This window comes from Onychostruthus taczanowskii, unplaced genomic scaffold, assembly GCF_017590055.1.
Source record: "Onychostruthus taczanowskii isolate IOZ18803 unplaced genomic scaffold, ASM1759005v1 scaffold111, whole genome shotgun sequence".
Taxonomy (NCBI): Eukaryota; Metazoa; Chordata; class Aves; order Passeriformes; family Passeridae; genus Onychostruthus; species Onychostruthus taczanowskii.
The window spans coordinates 678,005-700,029 of NW_024497741.1; the positions used below are offsets into that span (position 1 = coordinate 678,005).

At 38.1% G+C, this 22,025-nt stretch overlaps 3 protein-coding genes across 7 annotated transcripts in view; 2 read left to right on the top strand and 1 right to left on the bottom strand.

The window, feature by feature from the left end:
- Positions 1–5,084, top strand: CUNH6orf120 (chromosome unknown C6orf120 homolog). Of its 2 annotated transcripts, none has more exons than XM_041424379.1 (2): positions 1–329; positions 2,021–5,084. In XM_041424379.1, the coding sequence occupies exon 2, from the start codon at positions 2,063–2,065 to the stop codon at positions 2,618–2,620; it is 558 nt and encodes a 185-aa protein (XP_041280313.1). In that variant the 5' UTR covers positions 1–329; positions 2,021–2,062; the 3' UTR covers positions 2,621–5,084. The 2 variants fall into 2 exon arrangements, with proteins under 2 accessions (XP_041280313.1, XP_041280323.1); XM_041424389.1 differs by having other exon boundaries at positions 2,025–5,084.
- On the bottom strand, positions 2,722–22,019 carry PHF10 (PHD finger protein 10). Of its 4 annotated transcripts, none has more exons than XM_041424326.1 (12): positions 21,903–22,019; positions 19,224–19,330; positions 18,545–18,675; positions 17,658–17,735; positions 16,125–16,258; positions 15,852–16,001; positions 14,636–14,745; positions 13,071–13,224; positions 10,477–10,632; positions 5,696–5,804; positions 5,264–5,452; positions 2,722–4,006 (listed from the first exon to the last, which is right to left on the bottom strand). In XM_041424326.1, exons 1-12 carry the CDS (start codon positions 21,969–21,971, stop codon positions 3,921–3,923), a joined length of 1,473 nt encoding a protein of 490 aa, XP_041280260.1. In that variant the 5' UTR covers positions 21,972–22,019; the 3' UTR covers positions 2,722–3,920. The 4 variants fall into 4 exon arrangements, with proteins under 4 accessions (XP_041280260.1, XP_041280252.1, XP_041280268.1 ...); XM_041424318.1 differs by having other exon boundaries at positions 2,723–4,006; positions 17,658–17,741; XM_041424334.1 differs by lacking the exon at positions 10,477–10,632 and having other exon boundaries at positions 2,723–4,006; positions 17,658–17,741.
- ERMARD (ER membrane associated RNA degradation) overlaps positions 21,356–22,025 on the top strand; it is a 24,672-nt gene continuing 24,002 nt past the window's right edge. The window contains exon 1 of the mRNA XM_041424287.1: positions 21,356–21,759. The gene's annotated coding sequence lies outside the window, so the exon portion shown is untranslated. The remainder of the gene's footprint in view (positions 21,760–22,025) is intronic.

Genomic DNA, 22,025 nt, shown 5'->3' on the forward strand with positions numbered 1-22,025 from the left:
ACCAGGAGGGCGGCCGTGCCCGGGACGGGGCGGGAGTACCCGGCAGTACCGCCGGCGTTCGGGGGCAGCGCGGCGCCTCCACCCGCCCCCGGGCTCGGCCGGGCGCACTGAGCGGCTCCCGGGGCGCGCAGGGGTAGCGGCGTCCCGCCCCGCGAGCCGGCTCCTTGGCGCCGGCCTCCTCTCGGTCACCGCGCTGTTGCGGGCTCCGCCCCGGGGAGGGGCTTTCCCGCGCTGCCGCGGCCGCGCTACCGCACGTCCGCGAGTCCCCGCTGCTCTTCCTCGCCGTGGCAGCGGCCTTGCCGGAGCCCGAGCCCCGCGGCAGGTCGGAGGTGAGCCGAGCCCCCGGAGCCCCGGCCGGGGGGGCGACATCGGCCCGACGCGGCCACCCGACGGGAGCGGCGCGGAGCCGCCCGCTTCCCTCGGAGCCGCCGCCGCCCCCGGCGGGGGTTCCGTCCGCTGGGAGGCGGGGGCGAGCCGGGGCGGGCAGAGTTCCTCGTTCGTAGCTCTGTCCAAGGTCTCTTGGAATCGCTTCTCCTCCAGAGCGCTTGGCCAGCGCCTTGATACTTTCATTCTTTCCTAGATAACTTTAATTATTTTCTGGTCAGATGTGGAGCTCCTCCTGTGGCTCCGCTCGGCTTTTTCATCACTACTTCGATGGACAGGTGACAGGTAGCTCCCTCTTACGGTCGAGACAAAAGACTGTTTTTTCCTGTGGTTGTAGAGGGAGTTCTGTCAGTCTGGCAGGTTCAGCAAATGCTGCACTTCGTTCTTTTATGCTGTCTTTGCAGAATTTTGACCTTGCAGTAGAAAGGCCTCTGGGGCAGAAAACGTCAAACTACGGAAACAGTTAGACATTATTTTCTATTTTTTTTCTCTCAAGGATCCATTCAGTTGTAGAACTTTTAACATTTAAGTGACATCTCAGTGGAATGTAGTTTGCTTTGATGCTAGCAGGGTATAAAACGAGTTACAGGCAGCTTTTTGGTTTCAGGCAATTGTAGTGTCCTTTTGGAAGGAATGAGGGGATGAGAATCTTCCTCTTAAACATGAAGGTGTTTAGGCTTGTGGCTCATGTGATTTGCATGTCAAATTCAGTCAGCTGTATGCTTTGGAAGCCTTCAGCAAAGTTTGGAAGTTGCGGCTTTGCACACAGAGACTTAGCGCAGCTATTCAGAGGGCTGGAGTGTGGCAGGCATGCTCAGGCTGCCCGACTGGGAGCATGCAGCAAGGAGGGAATAGGCTTTTAAGAGCCTTGATCTTGCAGCAGTCCTTTCCATCTTCCCCTTGTCCTGGTACTTCAGCCTTATCTTCTGTATGCAAGTGCTGTAAAGAGCTGAGCGTTTGTACTGTAACAAAACCTTCTTGAAATAAATACATTTTTTTCAGGGAAAATGTGCCAAATTTGGTCCTAGAAACAAGCCATACATCAGGATCATGAATTAAAGTATTACCTCATTAGATTATTTGTTTTTATTTATAAATCCATCCCAATGAAAGCTGGAATGCCTACTGCTTCAAGTCCACATCCAGATTTGCACCTTTACCGTCTTTTGAAGTTGAGAGGATGAGGATGGGAGAACAAATACTTTGCCCTAATTACCTCATATAAAGTTAAGCATCTTCTAGCATGCAAAAGCCTTCCTTTCCTTAACTGTTTTTTGGGTTTTTTAAAGTGAAGCTAAAATCATTATTGGGTTTCATCCTTCTGGGTGACTGTCAAGTTTGGCATGCATGCAGGCAGAATGAAACTAAAGTCTCTGTGTCAGTTCTGTTGAAAGAACACTGGCTTGATTAATTTCTGTTTAGCTTTCAAAAGATGTAAGCCGTTTTATTCTGACAAAGTTCTGAATCTTAGCACTGGTTTCTGTGACTATTAAAAAATACAAGTTAATGAACACAATTGAAGTTAAATTTGTGTGGACTAGAGAGGATTTATAAGAATTACCAAATTAAAAAAAAAAGTAGATTACTTCCAAGAAGGGACTATACTAAAATCTGAATTTTACTTTATATTCATAAGGTAGCACAAGACACAGGAAGAATCCAAATACAACTGAAGACCATGGCAACACACTGGAGAAGAATCCTCACAGTATTTGTGACAGCTCAAGTACTATTTGTGGTAAATGCTTTTGAGGAAGAGGATGTACCTGAGGAATGGATTCTTCTTCATGTTGTCCAAGGTCAGATTGGAGCAGGAAACTACAGCTATTTGAGACTAAATCATGAGGGAAAGATCGTTCTTCAGATGCGGAGTTTAAAAGGTGATGCAGACTTGTACGTGTCTGATGTGACACTTCACCCCAGCTTTGACGAGTACGAGTTACAGTCTGTGACTTGTGGCCAGGACATCGTCCACGTGCCTGCACACTTCCGCCGCCCCGTGGGAATAGGGATTTATGGCCACCCCTCTCACCTGGAGAGTGAGTTTGAAATGAAGGTGTACTATGATCGAACAGTTGTACAGTACCCGTTTGGAGAGGCTTCTTACAACCCTGAAGAGATGGAGGCAAACCAGAAATACTCACAATCTACAGAAGATGAATCTCAGGATGAGGAGTCTGTTTTCTGGACTATACTTATTGGAATCTTGAAATTAATACTTGAAATCCTTTTTTAAATTGATACACACTGGACTTAAGTCACACTTCATCCTGTGAAATTGGTATGAATGACTTGCTGTAATACTCACTATGTTTCCTGAAGATATTCAGGTTACATTTCCAAAACCGGGAAGGAAGTGGGGAGAAAAAGCCATATTTAATTTTTTATTGTAAATCCTCCCCAATATGTAAAACGAGCAACCAGGACAGTATTTGCAGTGCTCTTCAGAGATCAGGGCTTAAAAATGAATGTACAGTTGGGATCTTGTTAAATTCGCTTAAAATAGGTGCTTAGGAAAATCAATTCCAATTCAGTATTTTCTATTGTTTTTTTATAAAGAAAAATTAATGAACTACTGCACTTCAGTCCCCTGTCAATTTAGAGCATATTTAAAAATAAAACCTGCTTGTTTTCTGAGCAAGCATCTCCAGTAAAACTAATCAGCAACATGTTTGAGTGTATTCATGAAGTTGAGGAACTAGCTTAGGGTGAAGGAAGGAGAAAACAATCAATCACTTAAGGGAATAGATGGTCTGTTATTTTGACTGCATGTGCTCTACATCACACCAGCCATCTGTCAAGCAGAGGTTGATCCAGTCACTCATCACCACTACAAATCCATGACCTGAATCAAGTGCATGTTGCTTCTTTGCTATTACTGCAGGGGGAGGGAGACTTCAGCTGTTGTTACTTGTCAATATGACATTTTCGTCTCATTAAAAACAACACAACATATAGGTATCTCAAACTTGAGATGTGCTTTCTTACACTTCTCTTGATAGCTTTTTGTGATTTTTTTTTCAAGCACATATTTATGAATAAGTCATTAGCTTGCACACAAAGTTTCTGCTGAAAGGGATTTGCAATATATTGTAAGAAGGTCATCATGCCTACTCTTCCTTAGAAATTACTTTTACCAGGAATACTTTTCGCTTTGGTTGAGTATTTCAGAATAACCAGTTGCTATGCAAATGAAGTACATTAAATTGCTCTGTAATTTTCTTTTTACAGAGATTACTGATAAGTGCACTGAAATAAAGAAGTATGTTGCTATAATTTTATACCAATGCATGTATAATTTAAATTTCATTACTGAAAAACTTTTCTTTTTTGAGTGGTAATTTGGCTTGCCTCTCTCAACACCTGACAGGACATTAGTGACTTGTATCACAAAAAAATCACTATATAGACAAAGTTTATTTAGTAAAAAGAAAAAAGTGGTATTGCTCCTCTTATAGAGTGGTTGATTAAATAGCACCAGAGTATCACTTTAATTTGTGCAGTTAAGTTTTGGACAGCAAGTTTTTGGGGCTTTCTTATCCCTCCTTGCTGTTTTTCCCCCTTCTTCCTCCTCTTCTGGGTACAGGAGGGTCTTTCTGACAACAATCACAAATCCAGCGACCTAAGAAAAGAAAATTATCAATTACTGGGAAACTAAGTTTGTTACTCTCTTACTTATTTAGGCAGCCCTTCATCATTCTGTTAGGTGCTTATCTATTTGCAGTATTTCCTTTAAGTGAACAACAAATGCTTTTAAAATTGAGCATCTTTTCTGTAAAGCAGCACACACAATTCATGCTCCCTTGCAGACTCATAACGTGTAACCACTGGCTACACCAATCTTCATGGACCACAAGAAGTGCCAGCACTCCAAGGAGGTGGTTATTAGGTAAGAGCTTTACAAACAGTGCTCGAGCTTGCCAGTCATATTTTCAGGTGAATGACTACAGTTTAAGGCTGTGAAGTTACCCAGTGCAGAAATCAATGGCAGCTGGAGAAGCATTTAACTTTTTATTACAACAGCTGGAATCAAAGGCTGTTTTGGCAATTTTGTAGTTTTGTAGATATATAATCTACTTGATTATATTCTTAGGTCAGCCTCAAAGTGAAATCAGCCACAGAACCTGTACGGAAGTGACAGCTAGCTGCAGTACTTCCCAAAATGGGGCAGTACAGTGTGTTTTAAGTACTGTCAGGGAATACTGTCACTGCCACTGAATACGTATTCATGAACTTAACCATGGACGTAGAATTACATGTAAAGCAACAGTACCACCTGCTATTTTTCTTTCTACTGCCCCGAGTTGGCCACATGATACGAGTGACTTGACAACTGAAAGCTACTGGCTTGCCTACCTACCTATGGAAGTACTTCTGTTGCAGTTTTGATGTTTAAGAATAAAAAAGGGAATTAAAGGGTTTAAAGAGATATTTACAAATATTGAGATTACTATTTCTTTTAAAAGCTGAAACAGTACAATTAATGTGAAAGCTATACTCTAGCAATATGCAGCAATACAGTTTCTTTTACAGGTTTCTTCAATGAAAAGAGGTAATAATTGTCAGTATTCTGTGGATATGGAAAAAACATAGTTCTGAGTGAGCCTGTTTGGGTTATGCTGTAAAAGCCAATTATATTTCCTGCACAGGAATTGCGAGGTTTAACTGTGCACAACCAAATATACAGAAATAAAGCTTAGTAAAAAAATCAGGTCCTATAGTGTGACTGCTTTCCTATAGTGTTTCTTATCCTTCACACTTGTTTTAAACTATTCTTTCAAAAGAATATGTATTAATTCATTGTTCATGTATTAACTCTGAGAATGAGCCCAGGACTCATAGGAAGTGGGAAGGGAACAAGTAACTCTTACGTTATTACCTGAAGGGATAGCATCAAGCCCCACACAAAAAGTGTGATAACCACGGTCACATACATCACAGAACATCATTTCTTCTTCATGGTGAGGCTGCCCACATATGATGCACGTTTTACACTCCATACATTGCCAAGGGTAAGTCTTAATCATAGTAACAAGCTCCGGGGTCATATCAAGGCAAGAAGGGTGGCCTAGATTAAAACCAGTATTATTACTTTTATGCCTGAAATGAAATTTAAAATTAGTTAGACTGTTTGCTTTTACCAAACATGAAGCTTAGCTCACCTCCAGGTGAGATCCCACAGTGTGAGCACAGAGAACACAAAAGAGAGATGGGGTTGTAACAAAGGAAAGGCAACTGAACTTTTGCTACACATGGAGTACACTAAATATGTTCACAAACATATCTGGATCCTTAGGATGTAGATACTCACCACTGTTGTCACATTGGGAGCAATGTATAAGAGCTTCGGGTTTTCCTTTCTTGTTGGACTCCTTACCCTTCAGACAAATTCCACATATAGCATTTGGAATGACCTTTGGCTGGAAGGGTAGAAGAGGGCTATAAATTCATTCCAGAAGAATTTACAGATTAACAGGAAATGTCATCTATCTCCTTAACTATTAAAATCAATAAACTATCTGTCAGGACGTGTGAACCCTAAAACATGTGACAGTCAATGACAAGCAGCAGCACTGAAAAAATAATAGATTTAACTACATAAAATTTTGCATTTGTCATGAAAAGTGAGTTATATGTAAATCCAATTGGATCAAAAGCACGTACTTGCCTCTTCCTATTAATTCATCAGCTAACATTCTCCTCATGGCAAACTAAATGTGACATAGGGTGAAAAATTTCAGGAAGATTCTTCCAATATAGAATACTCTTTATGAACTTCTGTGTGGATTTCCTGTTTATGAAGGAAATATATATATATATTTTTTTTTTTTGCATTACATTTGTCCCTACATATAGAAAATTAATTATAAAAGCAATAAACTTGATTTTTTTCTATCTTCAGTTTCAAATTATCTGGTTAGCCATGCAGGGCTGTATTTCTTTTACCGTTCCTTCTTGTATCCAGTCATAATCATTTAAGAAACAAAAGCCTTGCATTTGACTAGAGATTTACATTTATAATTTTTCTAAGTTATCATCTAGAGTGTGTCTGGGTCCATGAGATCCATTTAAAGGGTAAGGAAAATAGTAGGCTGTTCAAATGCGGAACATCTGCCTAGGTATTCTGTGTGTCAAATCTGTAGCTACAACAAGAGTTTCATCCTGATGAGGCCTGAGGAAGAATTACAGCATTCTGAATTTCAGAAACATGGCAGTAGTCACATTGTTGAGCTTTGCTGCATAATTAAATTAGTGAGAAATGTAGTCAACAATTAATGTAGTATTCACTGATGTTAAAATGACTAGTGCCAGTTTTAAAAAACAATGTTACTGCAAAGACCCAGCTAGCAGAGGGAGCTGAAGGTTCTAAACAGCTTGTCAGTAAGAATACCAGTCAACTACCAACCACTCGTGGGGAGAAGAATGAGGTTTGATTTTAAAACAAATTTAAAAAGTGAAAACACTAACTAAATAAATCAATAAAATTACAAAGATCTTTTGCAATACAACTTAGCTTGAAGTGTGTTTATTTCCCCAGGCAGTTTTTGAGAGCACCTAGCAAGGTATTTAGTATCTTGACTCATTTTTAAAGTATAAGGATGTATTGCTTTAAGTTTTCTGAAGTTTTCAATGTGCTTTTCATGTCAAAACATGGCTACAGCCTGCTTCAAATTGTTTGGTCTAAGGAGTTTTATTAAAGAAAGCAAAACACCACACCAAATATTTATAGGTAACTTCCTTCAAAAGATGACAGAGGCATTCATTGACATTTTTTTGCTTATTTATTTTAAAAAAGCAAAGTCAACCTGTTTTATACATAAATATAATAAAACAGTAAAAGAAGTCTAGCACACAAACATCTCTACAAAATAATAAATATAATGGAAGGAAAACCACGCATAAACTCTTTTACTGTTAACTATACTATGTGTCCTACATGTATACCTTTATACCCTGCTCCTCCCAACAAAAGTGGCACATGCTTAAACCTTGTCAGTGTGGCAGCATTTACCCTTCCATTGTTTAGGCTATTTTTTATTTTTAAATTGTACTGTCATCTAAGAAACCAAGCCTTTCTAGAATAGCAAGCAAATTTTTCTAATCAGACTTCTGGCTTGTTACAGATTTGCATTTTACTCCCTTTAATACACAACAGCACACTCCCCAGTACTCCAGCCAAAGCGAGCTGCATTTTGGACACATCCAAGCATTACAGGTGTGTGTAGTTCACATTCTGATACACGTAACTCTCAAGGTAGACATTGCTACAGATGCATTTATTAACAATGCTTCCATCTAGTCTTAGTTCACTAACCTGTATTCATTAGGAACTGTGCATATTGAGGGGGGGGTGAGAATCACAGTCTTTTAAGAATGAAGTTCCAACAGTATGGAAGTATTTTTACAAAAACAAAACAGAACAAAATTTTAAAAAATCAAGATTATTCACATTTTAATCCAGTTCCATTCTACCACCATAAATGGCTTTTAGAAATGCTATTAAAAATCTGTCAATTCCAAATGGGAAGTCACAATATCCCATCTCATTAGAAGTAAATTTTGCTTTCTATATTCCCATCTCGTTGGGATAAGATATGAGAGAAAATGAATGCGGGGTCAAAATGATGACTGCTGTGTAGGTTTTCAGTTCCATGCTGCTGCGCTGCAGCTCTCAAAGTAAGCTTTCCAACTACACCATTTTTATAACATCCTATTCTGAATGCAAAGTGTTACATTTTCATATACAGTGACCCAAAACAGAAGTGTTGCAAAATAAAGATACTCAATACATTTCAGTTTTATGTGCAAAAAAATCTCTTGTACTTTTAACAGTACCCTGTGTGTGCAATTGTAGCAGTCAGTCCTGCAGTAACAGACTCACTACTTGTAACATGAGCAAATGTAAAACACACGCTAATCGTTCTTTGTTAAAGAACTGACAATAAAAAAGACTCAATATAATATACAGTATTTCTTTTACTTGAAAATAACTCAGTGGAAATGTATGGAATCCTGTAATACTCATAACGTGGCTATACATATATATATGCTGATGCCATAGCAATTATCCCTCAATTTTAACTACATGTAACCAAAAGATTAGTGTCCTACAAAAATAGTCCAATATTAGAGAATAATATAGAACAAAATTATTACAAAGATTTCACAGCGAAACATTTTGAGTCAGCTAAGCCTTCGGCTCAAAGTGCCTTAACATGTATGGTTAATATACGGCACATATGTTAGGTATATTGTTATCTGGTGTTTTCATAGACTCACAAACAAGAACCATTCTGTCTTGCCACTTAAAACAGCTCATGTAATTTGTCTTATTGCAGTATTTCAAATGTTCCCACAAACAAGAAAGCCAATCCTCTCACTCTCCTAACACATCACCACCATCCCTGACTTAGCAACAGCCGGATGGTTGATGCAGGCAATGTACACTGACATTGTACAGACGTGGCACTGCAAGTTATAGTAAGACCTTGCTACTGACAGAATCAGTGATTTTGACCCAATAAGTAATGCTGTGGGAATCCATTTTCAAAATGTAATGCTGTATACTACTACAGCTCTTCTACAATTTTAAGTTCAAACCAAAGTTCTGCTCCACCAGTTCTCTCTCTATGCATTTATAATTCATATGGCCATTAAATAGATTCAACTAACCAAACACTTGGGCATCTTGCAGGTAAGTGAAGCTTCTGTAAACTAGTGGCACACAATTTCTAATGTCAAGTTAAACAAAGTTAAAACAAAATTTCAGCCTTCATCTTTGGATTTCATGTTCATGGGAATACTGAAATGCATTCTACTATCTACAACTTCTTGCAAAGTTACATCTAAAAATATATATATATATATACATATATATATATATATATATGGTAATCACATTCTAAATCTACACAGTTCACGCATTTCCTAATAAATTCCTGAAAACAGAAAATGCAACTGGAGCTTGCTGTCTGTTATGAACTTGTACAGATACTGTATATAGAGGAAATTTATCAAAGCTGTTCAATTGTTGCTGGAAATTACCTTCTTATTGTAAGTTATAGTTTATTTACTATTAACTTGGTAAACACAGATAGTAAATATTTATAAACATAAAATGCAAGCCATCAACAGCTCACTTTTGCTGAGACAGATTCTTAGTATGTACAAACTTGTCACTGACAAAAATGTTCCCTGTCCTGTAATTGCCAATAAGCATTCCTGACTGGTAAACACTCAACCGTACCTTAACTTAGTGTTTTCCCTCTTCATGGATCTATTCCTGCTCCCATTTAAGTCAATGGAAAATTCTCATTCCTCTCAGTGGAACAGGACTAGACAATTACCTGCTTTAAATGTGTTACAGTTTATTCAGATTCTATCTCAGTATGCAGAATAGTAACATATAAACAATGCATGTCAAGATTGGGGTCTTAGGTTCAGCAATCACTGCGTGATAGCTGAAATGCCTTAACATCCTCACCAAGTTACTAGTTTAGATAAAAGCATATTGCCACAAACATACTACATGGCATGAACTACACAAAAAGCTATTTTCCAAATACTATTACAGGGGTTACATAGTGTGACCTATACAGCTGTAGTAAGTTTTTTGCCCTCCATCCTATACATCATAACATCCCAGGATAAAAGGCTGTATTTAAAATTAATGTAACAATATGCTCAGCCATACAGCTGCACTTTATAGGACTGATCTCTTGGTATGCTGCCATACAAAACAGGAAAAAAATTAACAGTGAATGCTTCAAACTGGCACATATTTCTGACTGCTATGTTAAAGCAGACAGAAGGATGTTGAGTTCCAATGATAAATCCACAATGGATACTTCTAGCATTACTGCCTATTAATCTAAGAAGTTAACCCAACAGGAGGCCACTGTACAGCTAGGGTAAAGAAAAGCCCCACGCAAAATATAAGCAAAAAGGAAATAAGGAAGCAAACAGATGGAGCACACAACAGGAGAACAGCTAGTGAAGTACAGCAAGCAGAAGTTCCACATTATTAAAAAAACCAAATACTTCAGGAAGAAGATGGTGAGTAAAATTCAGTCAGGGGCTTTTTTCTTCTACCTTGTACCCAGGAACTGATTTGGGTAATACAGAACGTTTGGAACCATCTTTTCTTGGAGTAGCACTTTTGTCTCTTGTTTTTTGTCTTCCCTGAAAAGAATCCTCCTGGTTGTCTGTGGCGCAATCACCTTCAGATACATTGCCAGATGAATTGTCCTATAATAAAAATACCATAGCTATATTTTTTTTTTTTGATAGACAGACAAGTCTTTCCTATGCCCCTTAGAGTCAACTAAGGTAAGAGAAGGATATGTCATTCCTTCTGCAAAAGCATGGGGTTTATCACAATCTAGAACACCATTGTTCACAACATTCATCATCTGTTTTTTTCTGGTTTAAGAGACTGGCATCAGCAGTCATGTTTTTGCAGTTGGTCTTGGTACCAGTGTGGAGAGCACAACACTGTAATTCTCTGAAGTGTTTTCATTAGAAGTCAGCAAGAAATCAACTAAATGCAATACGCTGTTTACAACGTAAAGGGCCAGCAAAAAGTTAAAAGTGCCCTTGTCATACATTTAAAGCATACAAGTACTGCCATGAATTAAAACACGTGAAGGTTTTTTTCTGCCACCCTCACCTACTGTTTTCACCAGGAGCACTCTAAGTATTTAATTTGGACTGCAGCAGAAGAATGCCATCAATGGCAGAACATACTTCCATATTTACAGAACCAAACAACAGAATTTATTTTGCACTAAAAGCTTTTTGCCTTTTTTTTTTTTTTGAGGAATAAGGAGGCAAGAAAGAGGGGAAGAGGTTTAAAGATGTTGAGAGATCAATGTAGGCATAATTAAGAGCAGCAGCACAAGACTTTTCTCAGAAATAAGTTAATAAAGGCTTCCAAAAAGCTCCAGAAGGAAGCAGTGTGATTACTCCATTTATTACAATAAAACCAAGAAGCCAAATAACAATGGTGCCCTACATTAAAACACACTGTAAAAACACAACAGTAATCAGCCTGTGCCCTAGGGTCTAAAATCAAAACAGACAAAACAGACATAGAGCAAATGGCGGAGTGTAACACAAAAGCAGATTGAACTATATGTGGCAACAAGAAATGGTATATTTCACCAATATTTTAGGGGAAGGGTTATTTAGGTCAGACCCACTAAAACAGTACAGAAAAGAAAACTGCTACCAACTCCAACAATGGAGCGGGAGGAGGTGTGAAAAAGGAGACGTTATAAAGCATATTATGGCATACACCAGGGAGATCTGACAAATGTCAAAAATGTCCAAATCTGACCATGTCCCACCTCTGTGTTTTTTCTGAACTATATGCTCCCCGCAATGACTACCTAGCTAAGATCCCCTGATCCCGTAGCCAAAACCACTTCACAGTAATCTGATTATCCATCTTCCGCACTTCTCTATGCTATTCAAACTCAGGGACATTTTTCCTTCTGCATTCTGTCACAAAAAAAAAGATTTCTGAGCCTCTGTGAAAAATCAAAAGCATAGTCTGCTTGGTCCAGTTACTTTTCTTTAGCATTAATGAGAACGGAAGTAAATGGAAAAGGAAACTGGGAAAAAATGGTTAAATACCAAATGACCAACTGTAAAAAAGTTGGAGTGTGATTAAACCAAAAATTTGAGTTGACATTTAGCATGCTATGTTTATATGATTTCTTCTTCTCAAAAAAAATGCAAGCAGAAACAGTATATTAAACACCTCTCTCTCCTTTAGTTAACCTACAAGCTGACCTTTTCCTTTCTTCAATTCTAAGTATCTTACAAAATTCAAAGATAAATATTTACATGACAAAATTTAGAATTGTACATATCTACTGTCAAACATGTTCATCAATCATGCTAGAAATTGCTAAATGTACTGTGACATTGCACTGCTGTTAAAATTAGCGTTAAACTTCTGGAAAGAGATTGTCACTAACATACAAACTGCACCAATACAACAATGGTTCAGTTGTACTCAGCTAATTTGAATCTCAGCTGGCTCTTGAGCATTTAAAGCACTATCAAGGAACATACCTGAAAGTTTCCCTTAAGTTTCAGCTAGCAGTTAACTTTGCATTTGCGTAAGTGGAGAAAACATAAATATTTTTTAAAAGATGTATTGTAAAGTAAAAACACACAGTGCTTTTTACCTTCTTTTAAAAATGGAATGAAGTTACTGTTTCTATACTTAGTACTTGCTGCTTCCATATCACAAAAAAAAAGTAATGAGGGTATCAACACCTTTGCTCTGGGGACAGATTCTCTGGGACTTCCAACAGCAAAATATACTTTGACCTGAACTATAATATTCATTCTCCTCAGAAATGCCAGCAACTTCCCCTTGGGAAAAAGGCTATAAATAAGAGCTGCATTGGGAAGTTTCTTCAAAATTTCTTTAAATAAAACAAAACAAAGAAAATTTTTAAAAAGGTCTGAAATGTCAAATATTTGTTCACTTTACTCTGAAAATGGACCAAAACCAGAAAGCAATGGAGAGCAATGTTATGAAATAAACAGAAGTACTAAAAAAGGTCTTCCCTTCATTTTGCAAATATTGAAAGATTCTAAGAAACTAATTAACCTAACAAAAGTCAAGGAAAAGGATTTTTTTGTTCAAGAATACTTTCAATTTGTCTCACCGAATTGCCTTTGGTTTTCCTTTTTTCATCACCTCGCCCTTCCTCTGCATCATCTGAATCTCCATCACTGTCCAGCGTAAGCAGCTCCGGATCCAAAGGAGGTTCATAAAGAGCTGTGTTTAACGGCAAGTAACGAAGTTCATCTGGAGAATATCTGAAATTAAATAAAATGCATTCATTCATGCGTACTTTATGCGTAAGTATTAAGTCATACAGTACACAGGGACTTTAATAGGAAACAGTCTCCTTTTTTCAGGAAGTCACATAAAAACATACAGTTCATGAAAACAAAGGAAACACACTAATTTCTCCTCCCAAATGTGGCGCCATACATACTACTTTGTCTTCTTTGTAAAGCAGATACTCATGGAACATAATTTGCAAAGTTTTACCCAATCCATGTTACTATGCCAAACAGACCATACACTTTTTTAATCAATGTACAGTGCCACACTAACCCAGGGCACACAAACATGTCTAAAGCAAACAACAGAGCTGTTTAGCTGATTATTGAGAACAAAAAAATGCAAGAAAACAAGAAAATGTAATTTCGGATGAATGTAAAGGTGTAATCTCACTGCTTATAGCCAGATACAGCTCAATATGTATAATCCACCCTTCTTTTTAACCGTAAAGACTAAGAAAAAAGTGGAAGCCCTCTGACTGCTGAGGACAAACATTGTAAAGAACAAGATACTATTGTGCTGCACATTATGAAATGCCATGTCCTTCACTGAGATGGAAAAGCAGTTTCACTAGCAGCTTACAAGTGCAAAATAAACATAACATGAAGTAATTTTAGTTCAATTGATTTAATAAAATTGAAATCCTTTAGGAACATCCTGTAACATGCAAATTTGGGGTGGGCTGTATGAACATGCACTGGAAGGAGCAAGGCACATGCAGATAAAGAGCTTCTCAAGAGAAAACCAAGCACATATAGCATGAATACCATCTCTATTGTACAATAGTAAGACTTCAGAAAAATCTTCAAATCTGTACAGATTTGTTCAACGGTAGCATGCTGGGAGTAAAATCTTAAATTTATGTCAACAGTCAAGTAACACGTTTTTCATTAAATGTAAAGGTCCAGTTTGCAATGTCTTTCTCTCTCACTTAAAAATCCACCATCAAACTTAAACCACAAGACTAAACTTGTAAAGAGTTTCTAAAAATTCAAAATAGAGCATCAAGACTCGTGATCAGAAGCCAGCCTAACAACACTTTGATACAAAAACATTCATTTTAGCACACATGCAGAAGCAGATGATAAGTAAACAGGAGGGTAGCAGGAGTGAAATCGATGCCCCTTTTTACTGTGGTAAATACCTGAGCAGGCCACATCTCAGGCACTGCAATACATCAGCAGAGACAGTGCTCTTGCAGTCAGTACTGTTTTCTTAACAACAGCTGTCACACTATGCATCTTTGAAGACTATCAAGTGTATAAAATTAAAATTAATTTGAAACCTTAAAGGAAAGACAGTGAAATGTTTTCCACCTGCTAGATGGAGACAAAAGAGATCAGTGCAACAGAACTGGCAGTTGGAATGCTTTTAAAATACCTTTTGTAGTACTCCTGGAACTGGCCGGGTATGAGAGCCACTGGATAAGGACTAACCTTAGTTCTCTCGGTAGGCAGGACTTTGTATTTTCCTTGAGGCACCTGGATAATCTGCATTGTTTAATATAAAACAATGGCATTTTTGTTTCACATACGAACAGTTGAGCCTTCCTCACCAAATACTCCTCCAAGTATTTTTTTAACTTGCCAGTTTTACTGAATTGGATCATCTACCACAGTTCTCCCATGAGAAATTCAATGCATTAAAATTCTAAGAGACACCAAAACAGTATCATGGATTAAATCCAATCCCTAAGTATCTAGTGGATTGAACAAAGATTAAAGAATAAAACCCCTTTAAACAGTACACTATGAAAAATAATATTGAAATTTAAATCTAGCAATTGAAACAGTAAACATTAACCTTTGTAACTGGCATCTTTAGCAAGAACTATTACTGTTGCTCCATATTGCTTTAGAGTAGAAAGAACCATCTATTTCTGAAACCAGTCTGTACTATAAAAAAAATCCATTAATAATACAAATACATAATACAATGGAAAGGAGAAGCTTACACAATAAGCCTTCCTTCTCTTAGAAGGAAATAGACGTAATTATCCACTGTCTTGTCTCTAACAACACGGTCAATACAAGAAAAATGAAAACTTTCCATAATTGTCTGCCATGTAACAATTTGCAGAGAAAATTTTTGCTTTACTGCCTTTATAGAAGCAGAACAGCACTGCTTCAAAATGCCAGATAATTTTTTTTTTGATCAAGCAGAGAGGCATGTAACATATGCAATACAAAAATAATATAACACCTAACAAAAAGCAAGGGCATAGTATTGACAAGCACACTTTTAGGTGAAAAATAGTTTTCTTTTTTACTTCAGGTATTGTCAGGCAAAATTTTGGAGGTATTCAAAAGAAAAATTAGCCATTTATATGAATAAACAACTGTCTTAGTTTTATGCTACTACTATCAGAATAAAGACATGGTAACGAAATAACAGTGAGATTTTTAGAGCTTTCTGAGACAAGTATTTTCAAGTTTAAAAAGTCTGCAGGTTAAATACATTTAGATTATTATTATTTTTAGCAGTATTGCCATTAATCACCCCCCTGAAAATAGTTAAAATGGTAACAAAACCGACTTCACTAAAACAAGTAAGGAGCTCCTTCCTCACAATTGGTAAGAAATTTAAATCTACCTACATGAGTCTGTAAATCAAAATAGGCTCTTCTTTCTTCCATCCGCTCTCGGTTTAAATTGCTGTTGAATTCTGCAGCTTTCTTGGCAGCTTTTTTAATATATTCTGGAACTTTACTAGCTTCTACCTTCTGTGTGTTCTGCTGCTGCATTTGCTGGAATAAAAACAATTATATTAATTCACATATCACATAATACACATTTCACTATCAGTTCGAGAAGAACCCTTTCTCACACTCCCACTGCAGATTTGGTTCACTTAAGTGGTAATTACTTACAGAATACTCTTTGTAATGATCTGTTATTCGCTGCCGTTCTTTCTCTTGCAGTATAACAGAATACTCAGCATGTTTGGCAGGGTATTCTTTAATCATAAGATCAATTACTTCATCACTACGCAAAGCTGTTAGACCTAAAATAAATAAAGTAGCGATGATGCTATCTGGCAAAAGTAACTGTAGGTTATTTATATCTCACAATGACCAACTCAAAGTTTTTGAGTAGCTAAAGACAACAACCTGCTGTGCACAATGTTTTTTTTCCCAAGCAGCAGCAAACTTGTGCCATTTAGCTTTCAAGGCTGACTAGGACTTTGCTTGTACCCAAGGCTCGTGTCATTACTTACAGCTACAGACCCCTTCACATTGACTCAATCACCTACTTAAACCCACTGGTGAGGCAAAACCTTTGTTCTAGATGGGACCTCGTGTACTCTTAGTTTCAGCTTCCAGTGCTGCTGAAGTTTCATTACCCTGCAGAACCTGTACTGAAATTAAGAGGTTTACATAAGTCTCTATAAAAATCATTAGGAGAGCAATTCAGAGCAGCAAGCTGCACATAAGACTCCTGACTCCCAAGTAAAGCATTTCATGCTCAGAAGTCAGAATGCCTCAGTTTGCAGCTACAATGCAGATGTCCTCCCCTGAAAGTTCCAACACAACTAATCTCCAGACATGGACAATAACATAGAATGATTTATGTCACTACCACTGATTATAATTTTAAAAACAGGGAAAGTTGGCACACATCTCTATTGGATACGTAAGGCAGAATGTAACATTTTACCTCCATATATAAAAATTAGATACGGTTCTCTTATGCATAGTTAAGTTAAAAAAAATAGACAGCTCACAGGTGAGAAATAAAGATGGTATACTAAAGATTGTTAGCATGTAAAATGACATTACATTTTCACAGACCCATGATACACAGAAAAAAATCCATGGCAGGATAATTTAAACTCTAACATGTCCAAATCACATATATCAGAAGAGCAATAAAAAAAGCCCTTTCAATATAAGCCTCAGAAATTACATCAATGCATTTCAAGTATATTCAAGTGATTTAAAACACACTCTTCTAATTTCTAACATAGAAGCTGAACCATTTAAGATACACTCATGTCTGCTGGCCTCCAATGCAATGCAGCAAAATAAGACTAACATATATAGACACCCTGTATATATATATATGCAATATATACCACCACGCATATATGTACATATACGAGACCACACTATTATGGTGGTCTTTTTTCTAAGAGAAAAAAAAGGTTCTACACGTTAATTTAGAATACAGCAAAATCCCCTCTAAGTAATTAGAATACATCCAAAATATATTTGTTAATAATAAATCTGGAATACTGATACATTATGGCCAATTTACTAAGCCAAAAATACACCAGTTTTAATTTCAGAACTTATGTTTCCAGTTGAGAGGGATGCAATTCTTCTCTACCAAACTGGACCCCCTTTTTCAGAATGCCATACTTTTTATACTGGAGTAAGAAGTCTAACAGCTTGTTTTCTTACCTAGTGTGCATTGAGTCTCTGTGATAACATTTAGTTCTCTGAGGTAGAGTTTCTCCTTGTGAGATAAATCTCGCCTTTCTAAATCTCAAAAAAAAAAACAAAAAAAAAACCCAAAAAAAATAAATAAAAATGCGTGCAGTAACTGAAACTCCCCCATAAATACTGTCAAAGTATTTAAACAGTTTTGTTTCCAGGCAGCTAGAGCCTGTATTATATTGCTATTCCAAGAAACATGACTTCATACATTAATTTTAAATTTAAGAAACAATGTAGGGACATGGTAAATTTTCTTGACCTACAGTAGGACAAGACCCTGCCTATAGTTATGATTTACAGAAAAACACAAGAAGCCTGATGTATAACTTCAGATACAGAAAATTTTACCAAGCACTGAAAGTGCAGTATTTTTTCTTTTATCATGACTCTTAAAAATAAATTCCCCAAGAAAAGAGCCAGATTTGACAATTCTGAATGATGAAGGTTCAAATACTAGAACCTCCACAAACATCTTTTTTAGTATTTTTCACAGTGTAAGAATGTTGCCACAATTCAGGAAACAGAATACAGAGATCCAGTTATCTAGTAACAAATCATCAACAAATCACTAAAAATAAAACTGACATCAGTTTTCAAACTGTACGTGTTGATCTAACCCTCAAATCAGACTTGTTTGCAAATTTTCAGTGTCAATACCACAATGTCTTCTATTACTTTGAAAACCAGTGGATACATTATATTTCCAGTAATGAAAATATGAAGTATAATCCAGGTCTACTTTTCCTGGGTCCTTTTAACAGTTAGCGCATCCTATAACCAAAGAAGCACAGACTTCATCCAAACTGTTCAAGGACACAAGCTTTTAGAACAAAAACTTTAAAAATAAATACCTGGATATTTTCTTTTAAAGGAAGTGACACCTAAATATTCACTGACTTGCTCCTGAAGCATATAGTATTCTCCTGTTTCATCAGGTGGCCATTTATATTCTATCAAATTTTCAGCAGGAAAATAACTATACCTAAACATAAGAACAATGTTACAACAAATCACAACAATCTTTAATAATACTACTGACATCTCTAGAAATTCAGTAATTCCCATTTATATGTCAATGAACAGTAACTACAAAGTTGGACAAGCACTTTAAAACACTGCATCCTGTTAACCCATTTCAAGTCACTTTGTTGTACCCAACTTCACATATATTTCTCTAAATCTCCATTGATCAACATGCTAAGGGACAGAATCTGAAGAAACTGATATCCATCATAATGGAGAGGATACCAGAAAAAGAAACTACTACAGAGTCAAAATTCATTCAAGTATGCAATGTCTTAAAAACACGTAAACTGTGCTTCTGATTGTAACATTTTGTGGCATTCTAAAATAAAATGCCTTAAAATATGCTGGGAGCAACAGACATCGAGCTATTTATATGACATCACCTCAATTTGTAAACACGTATGACGAACACACAAGTAATAAATAAAGAGCTAATACTTAAGCATGCTGAACAATAAAGTCAGACTTACAAAAAAAAGTAGGAATTGCAAAAAACAGTATTACCCAACGTCTTGACTGGAAGTTTCACAGCTCCGAGAACTGTCCCCTGAGCCCATACGCCGTCTTTTGGATGGCTGGCTGCCATCATTGGAATTTTCTTCTGTGTCATCCTGAAATGAAAATAAATATTTAAAAAATGAGACTACTCCAAAGATAACGTAAAACACCAAAAACACTGCAAGGCAATCCACAATTTAAATATACTTGAACTGCTAAGCCATTCTACGACGGTCTTAAACAACTCACAAAACAGTCTACATAACAAATTATTCTTTGTTATAAACTATCTGCATGACATGTGGTAGGCCAGCAGAACTGGGCAGCTTCTCACCTGTGGCAGAGGCAGAGCTCTGAATAGACAGAGCTGTAGCTCTGACCACCAAGTTCATAATTCCTGACGTAAACTACTTCTTGCACTTGACCAGACTAGCACTCCACACCAAAAGCAAGTGCAAAGCAAAAACCCCTACTCCTTGCTGACAGCTGATGCTTACAAAATCAGGGAAAATTATTACTGAAAACAACACAGGAGTTTATAGGTATACAGTTAAAATAAAAGGACTATCTTTGCAAGCAAATAGCAAATACATGTGTCTTGAGATGAAAAAATATACAGAAGAAAAAACCCAATTTGGTATTACAATAGATACAAAAGAGAATAAGGTTCTTACAAGGGAACATTCAGACAGGTGTCATTATTCAGATTTCATGTGATCAATATAATGAAAGGGAATAAAGTATGAAGAGGAGCAAAAAAAGACCAAAGCAAAACAAAGAGTTCTGTAAAATCTAGAAGACAGTGACTCAGTTTATGTTGCATTTTTCACTGCTCTGTTGTCCCATAATGCTGTGCAACTCCTACCTGCATCATTAACAATCTCAAAGCATATAGTGACCTACTCTGTCTGATCATAACTGAGATACAGAAAGCAGAAATCTTTAGGCGAATTGCCTACAGTGACCAGTAGTTGAGTCAAGAACAAAACAGTTCTTCAAGTAATTGAATTTCTGAAGTGGAGCAGAGTGACAGAATTAATTTCTTAACTTCTGTGAAAAGTTTAAACAAGAGGAATTAACCTGTCAGAAATAAATGGCTCAAGCCCAACTATACTTACTCATTTAAAAATTACAACAATGATTATTAGGTCTACCTTTGCTAATGTCTTTCATTCTAGTATGTTTAGCAATGTATGACTTGAAATATCAATTTAAAAATATTCCAGCAAACAAGAATACATTACTTTTACTAAGCAACATTTCACAACATTATAATCAAGACAGGCCATAGACAAAAAGCATTTTTCTCCGGGATTTTTGGCTTATTTCTTCTTTTCTTCAATTTTTTACAAATATTTTTCTTCCTCTTTAAGGAGCAAGAACATCTTTCACACAGTAGTAAAAACTGAAAAGCGAATTTTAATGAAACTGTGTTTTCTTCGCACAGCCATCCTCAAAAAAATGCAGTATGCAGCATCTCCACCACATTGCCAGTAATGCCACTTCTTAGTATTGCTGAGACTATGCTGTGTGAACTCAGACAAATGAAGCAGCAGCCCCAGTCAAAACAAGATTGCCTCAGAGTATTTTGTGACACAGCTGTCCCATCAGTACTTCATCTCTACTTCCCACAAGAATATTCATGCACTCCAAATTTTTTAACTGCTAGACAAACACCTGAACAGGGCCAAAGCAACCCTCTGGTATATCAAAACTTCCAAGACTTCAAAATGTCATTAAAAGACAGACCTCAACCTGACAGTTTGGTGGAAGTGCCGGATATCAGTTTCTCATTTCACTTTGTAATTTTTCATTGATTATACCCGATACTATTACAAAGTATGAGTATTCACAACATAAGAGATCAGTGCTCTCTATTTCCATACTTGCTTCCTTATTTGCTTAAAATTTCACGAAATTCAATGACACAAGTTCAGTTTGTTGCAGATGACTTGGTATATAAAGCAAAAACATCTGCAATCTAAAGGCACAATGCTGTTCAACCACCTTTACTGTTCAAAAACAGAAAAAAGGGGATAGCTCTGTGGCTCTCTTTACATGAAAAGTCAAGCACTGTCCAAAAAAGCCCCTTTCTCCCTGAAAACGCACGTTTTTGTATAAAGCTTCTCAGTCCTTACGAAACATGGTGACGTTACAAACTTCTGGTAAGTCTGTCACTCTTAAGATCGACGTAACATTGCTTTATTAAGCGATCGAGAAGCCTGAACTGCCCGAGACTATATCAAAGGGCGACTGCCGATCTGCGCTGGGAGTCTTTGGCGCCACAAGCGCCCGCGATGCCTGGGATGCGCGGGAGCAGCCGGAAGGGCCAACGCGGAACTGCCCGCCGCCAGACCTAAACTTTCCCGGCTGCGGCGCTGCCGCGGTGAGGACTCAACTGCCGCGCCGCCTCCGAGAAGACGCAGAGGGACTTTTGGGAAGGAGGACGGCCCCGGGCACCCAGCCCCAGACCCGCGCTCAAAGTTCGCCCCAGGGCGCCGGAGGCCGCCGGCCGCGGCCCGGCTCCCCCAGCGGGCGTGAGGTGAGCCCGGGGTGGGCTGGGCGGGTCGGGTCGGGTCGGGTGAGAGGCGCGGGTCAGGGCGCCCAGGCGCGGGGGCCGCGCGAGGCCTCCCGCCGGGGCGGCTGTTGCGCCGCAGCTCCGCGGCCGCCGCCACCCGCTCTCACCTTGAGGGACTGCGCGCCGGGCGTGGCCGGGTCGCTGTCGCAGAGACGCGGGGACAGCACGGCCGCCATGGCCGCCGCCGGCTGAGCCAACAGGAGCGGCGACGCCGCCGCCGCCGCCGCGCG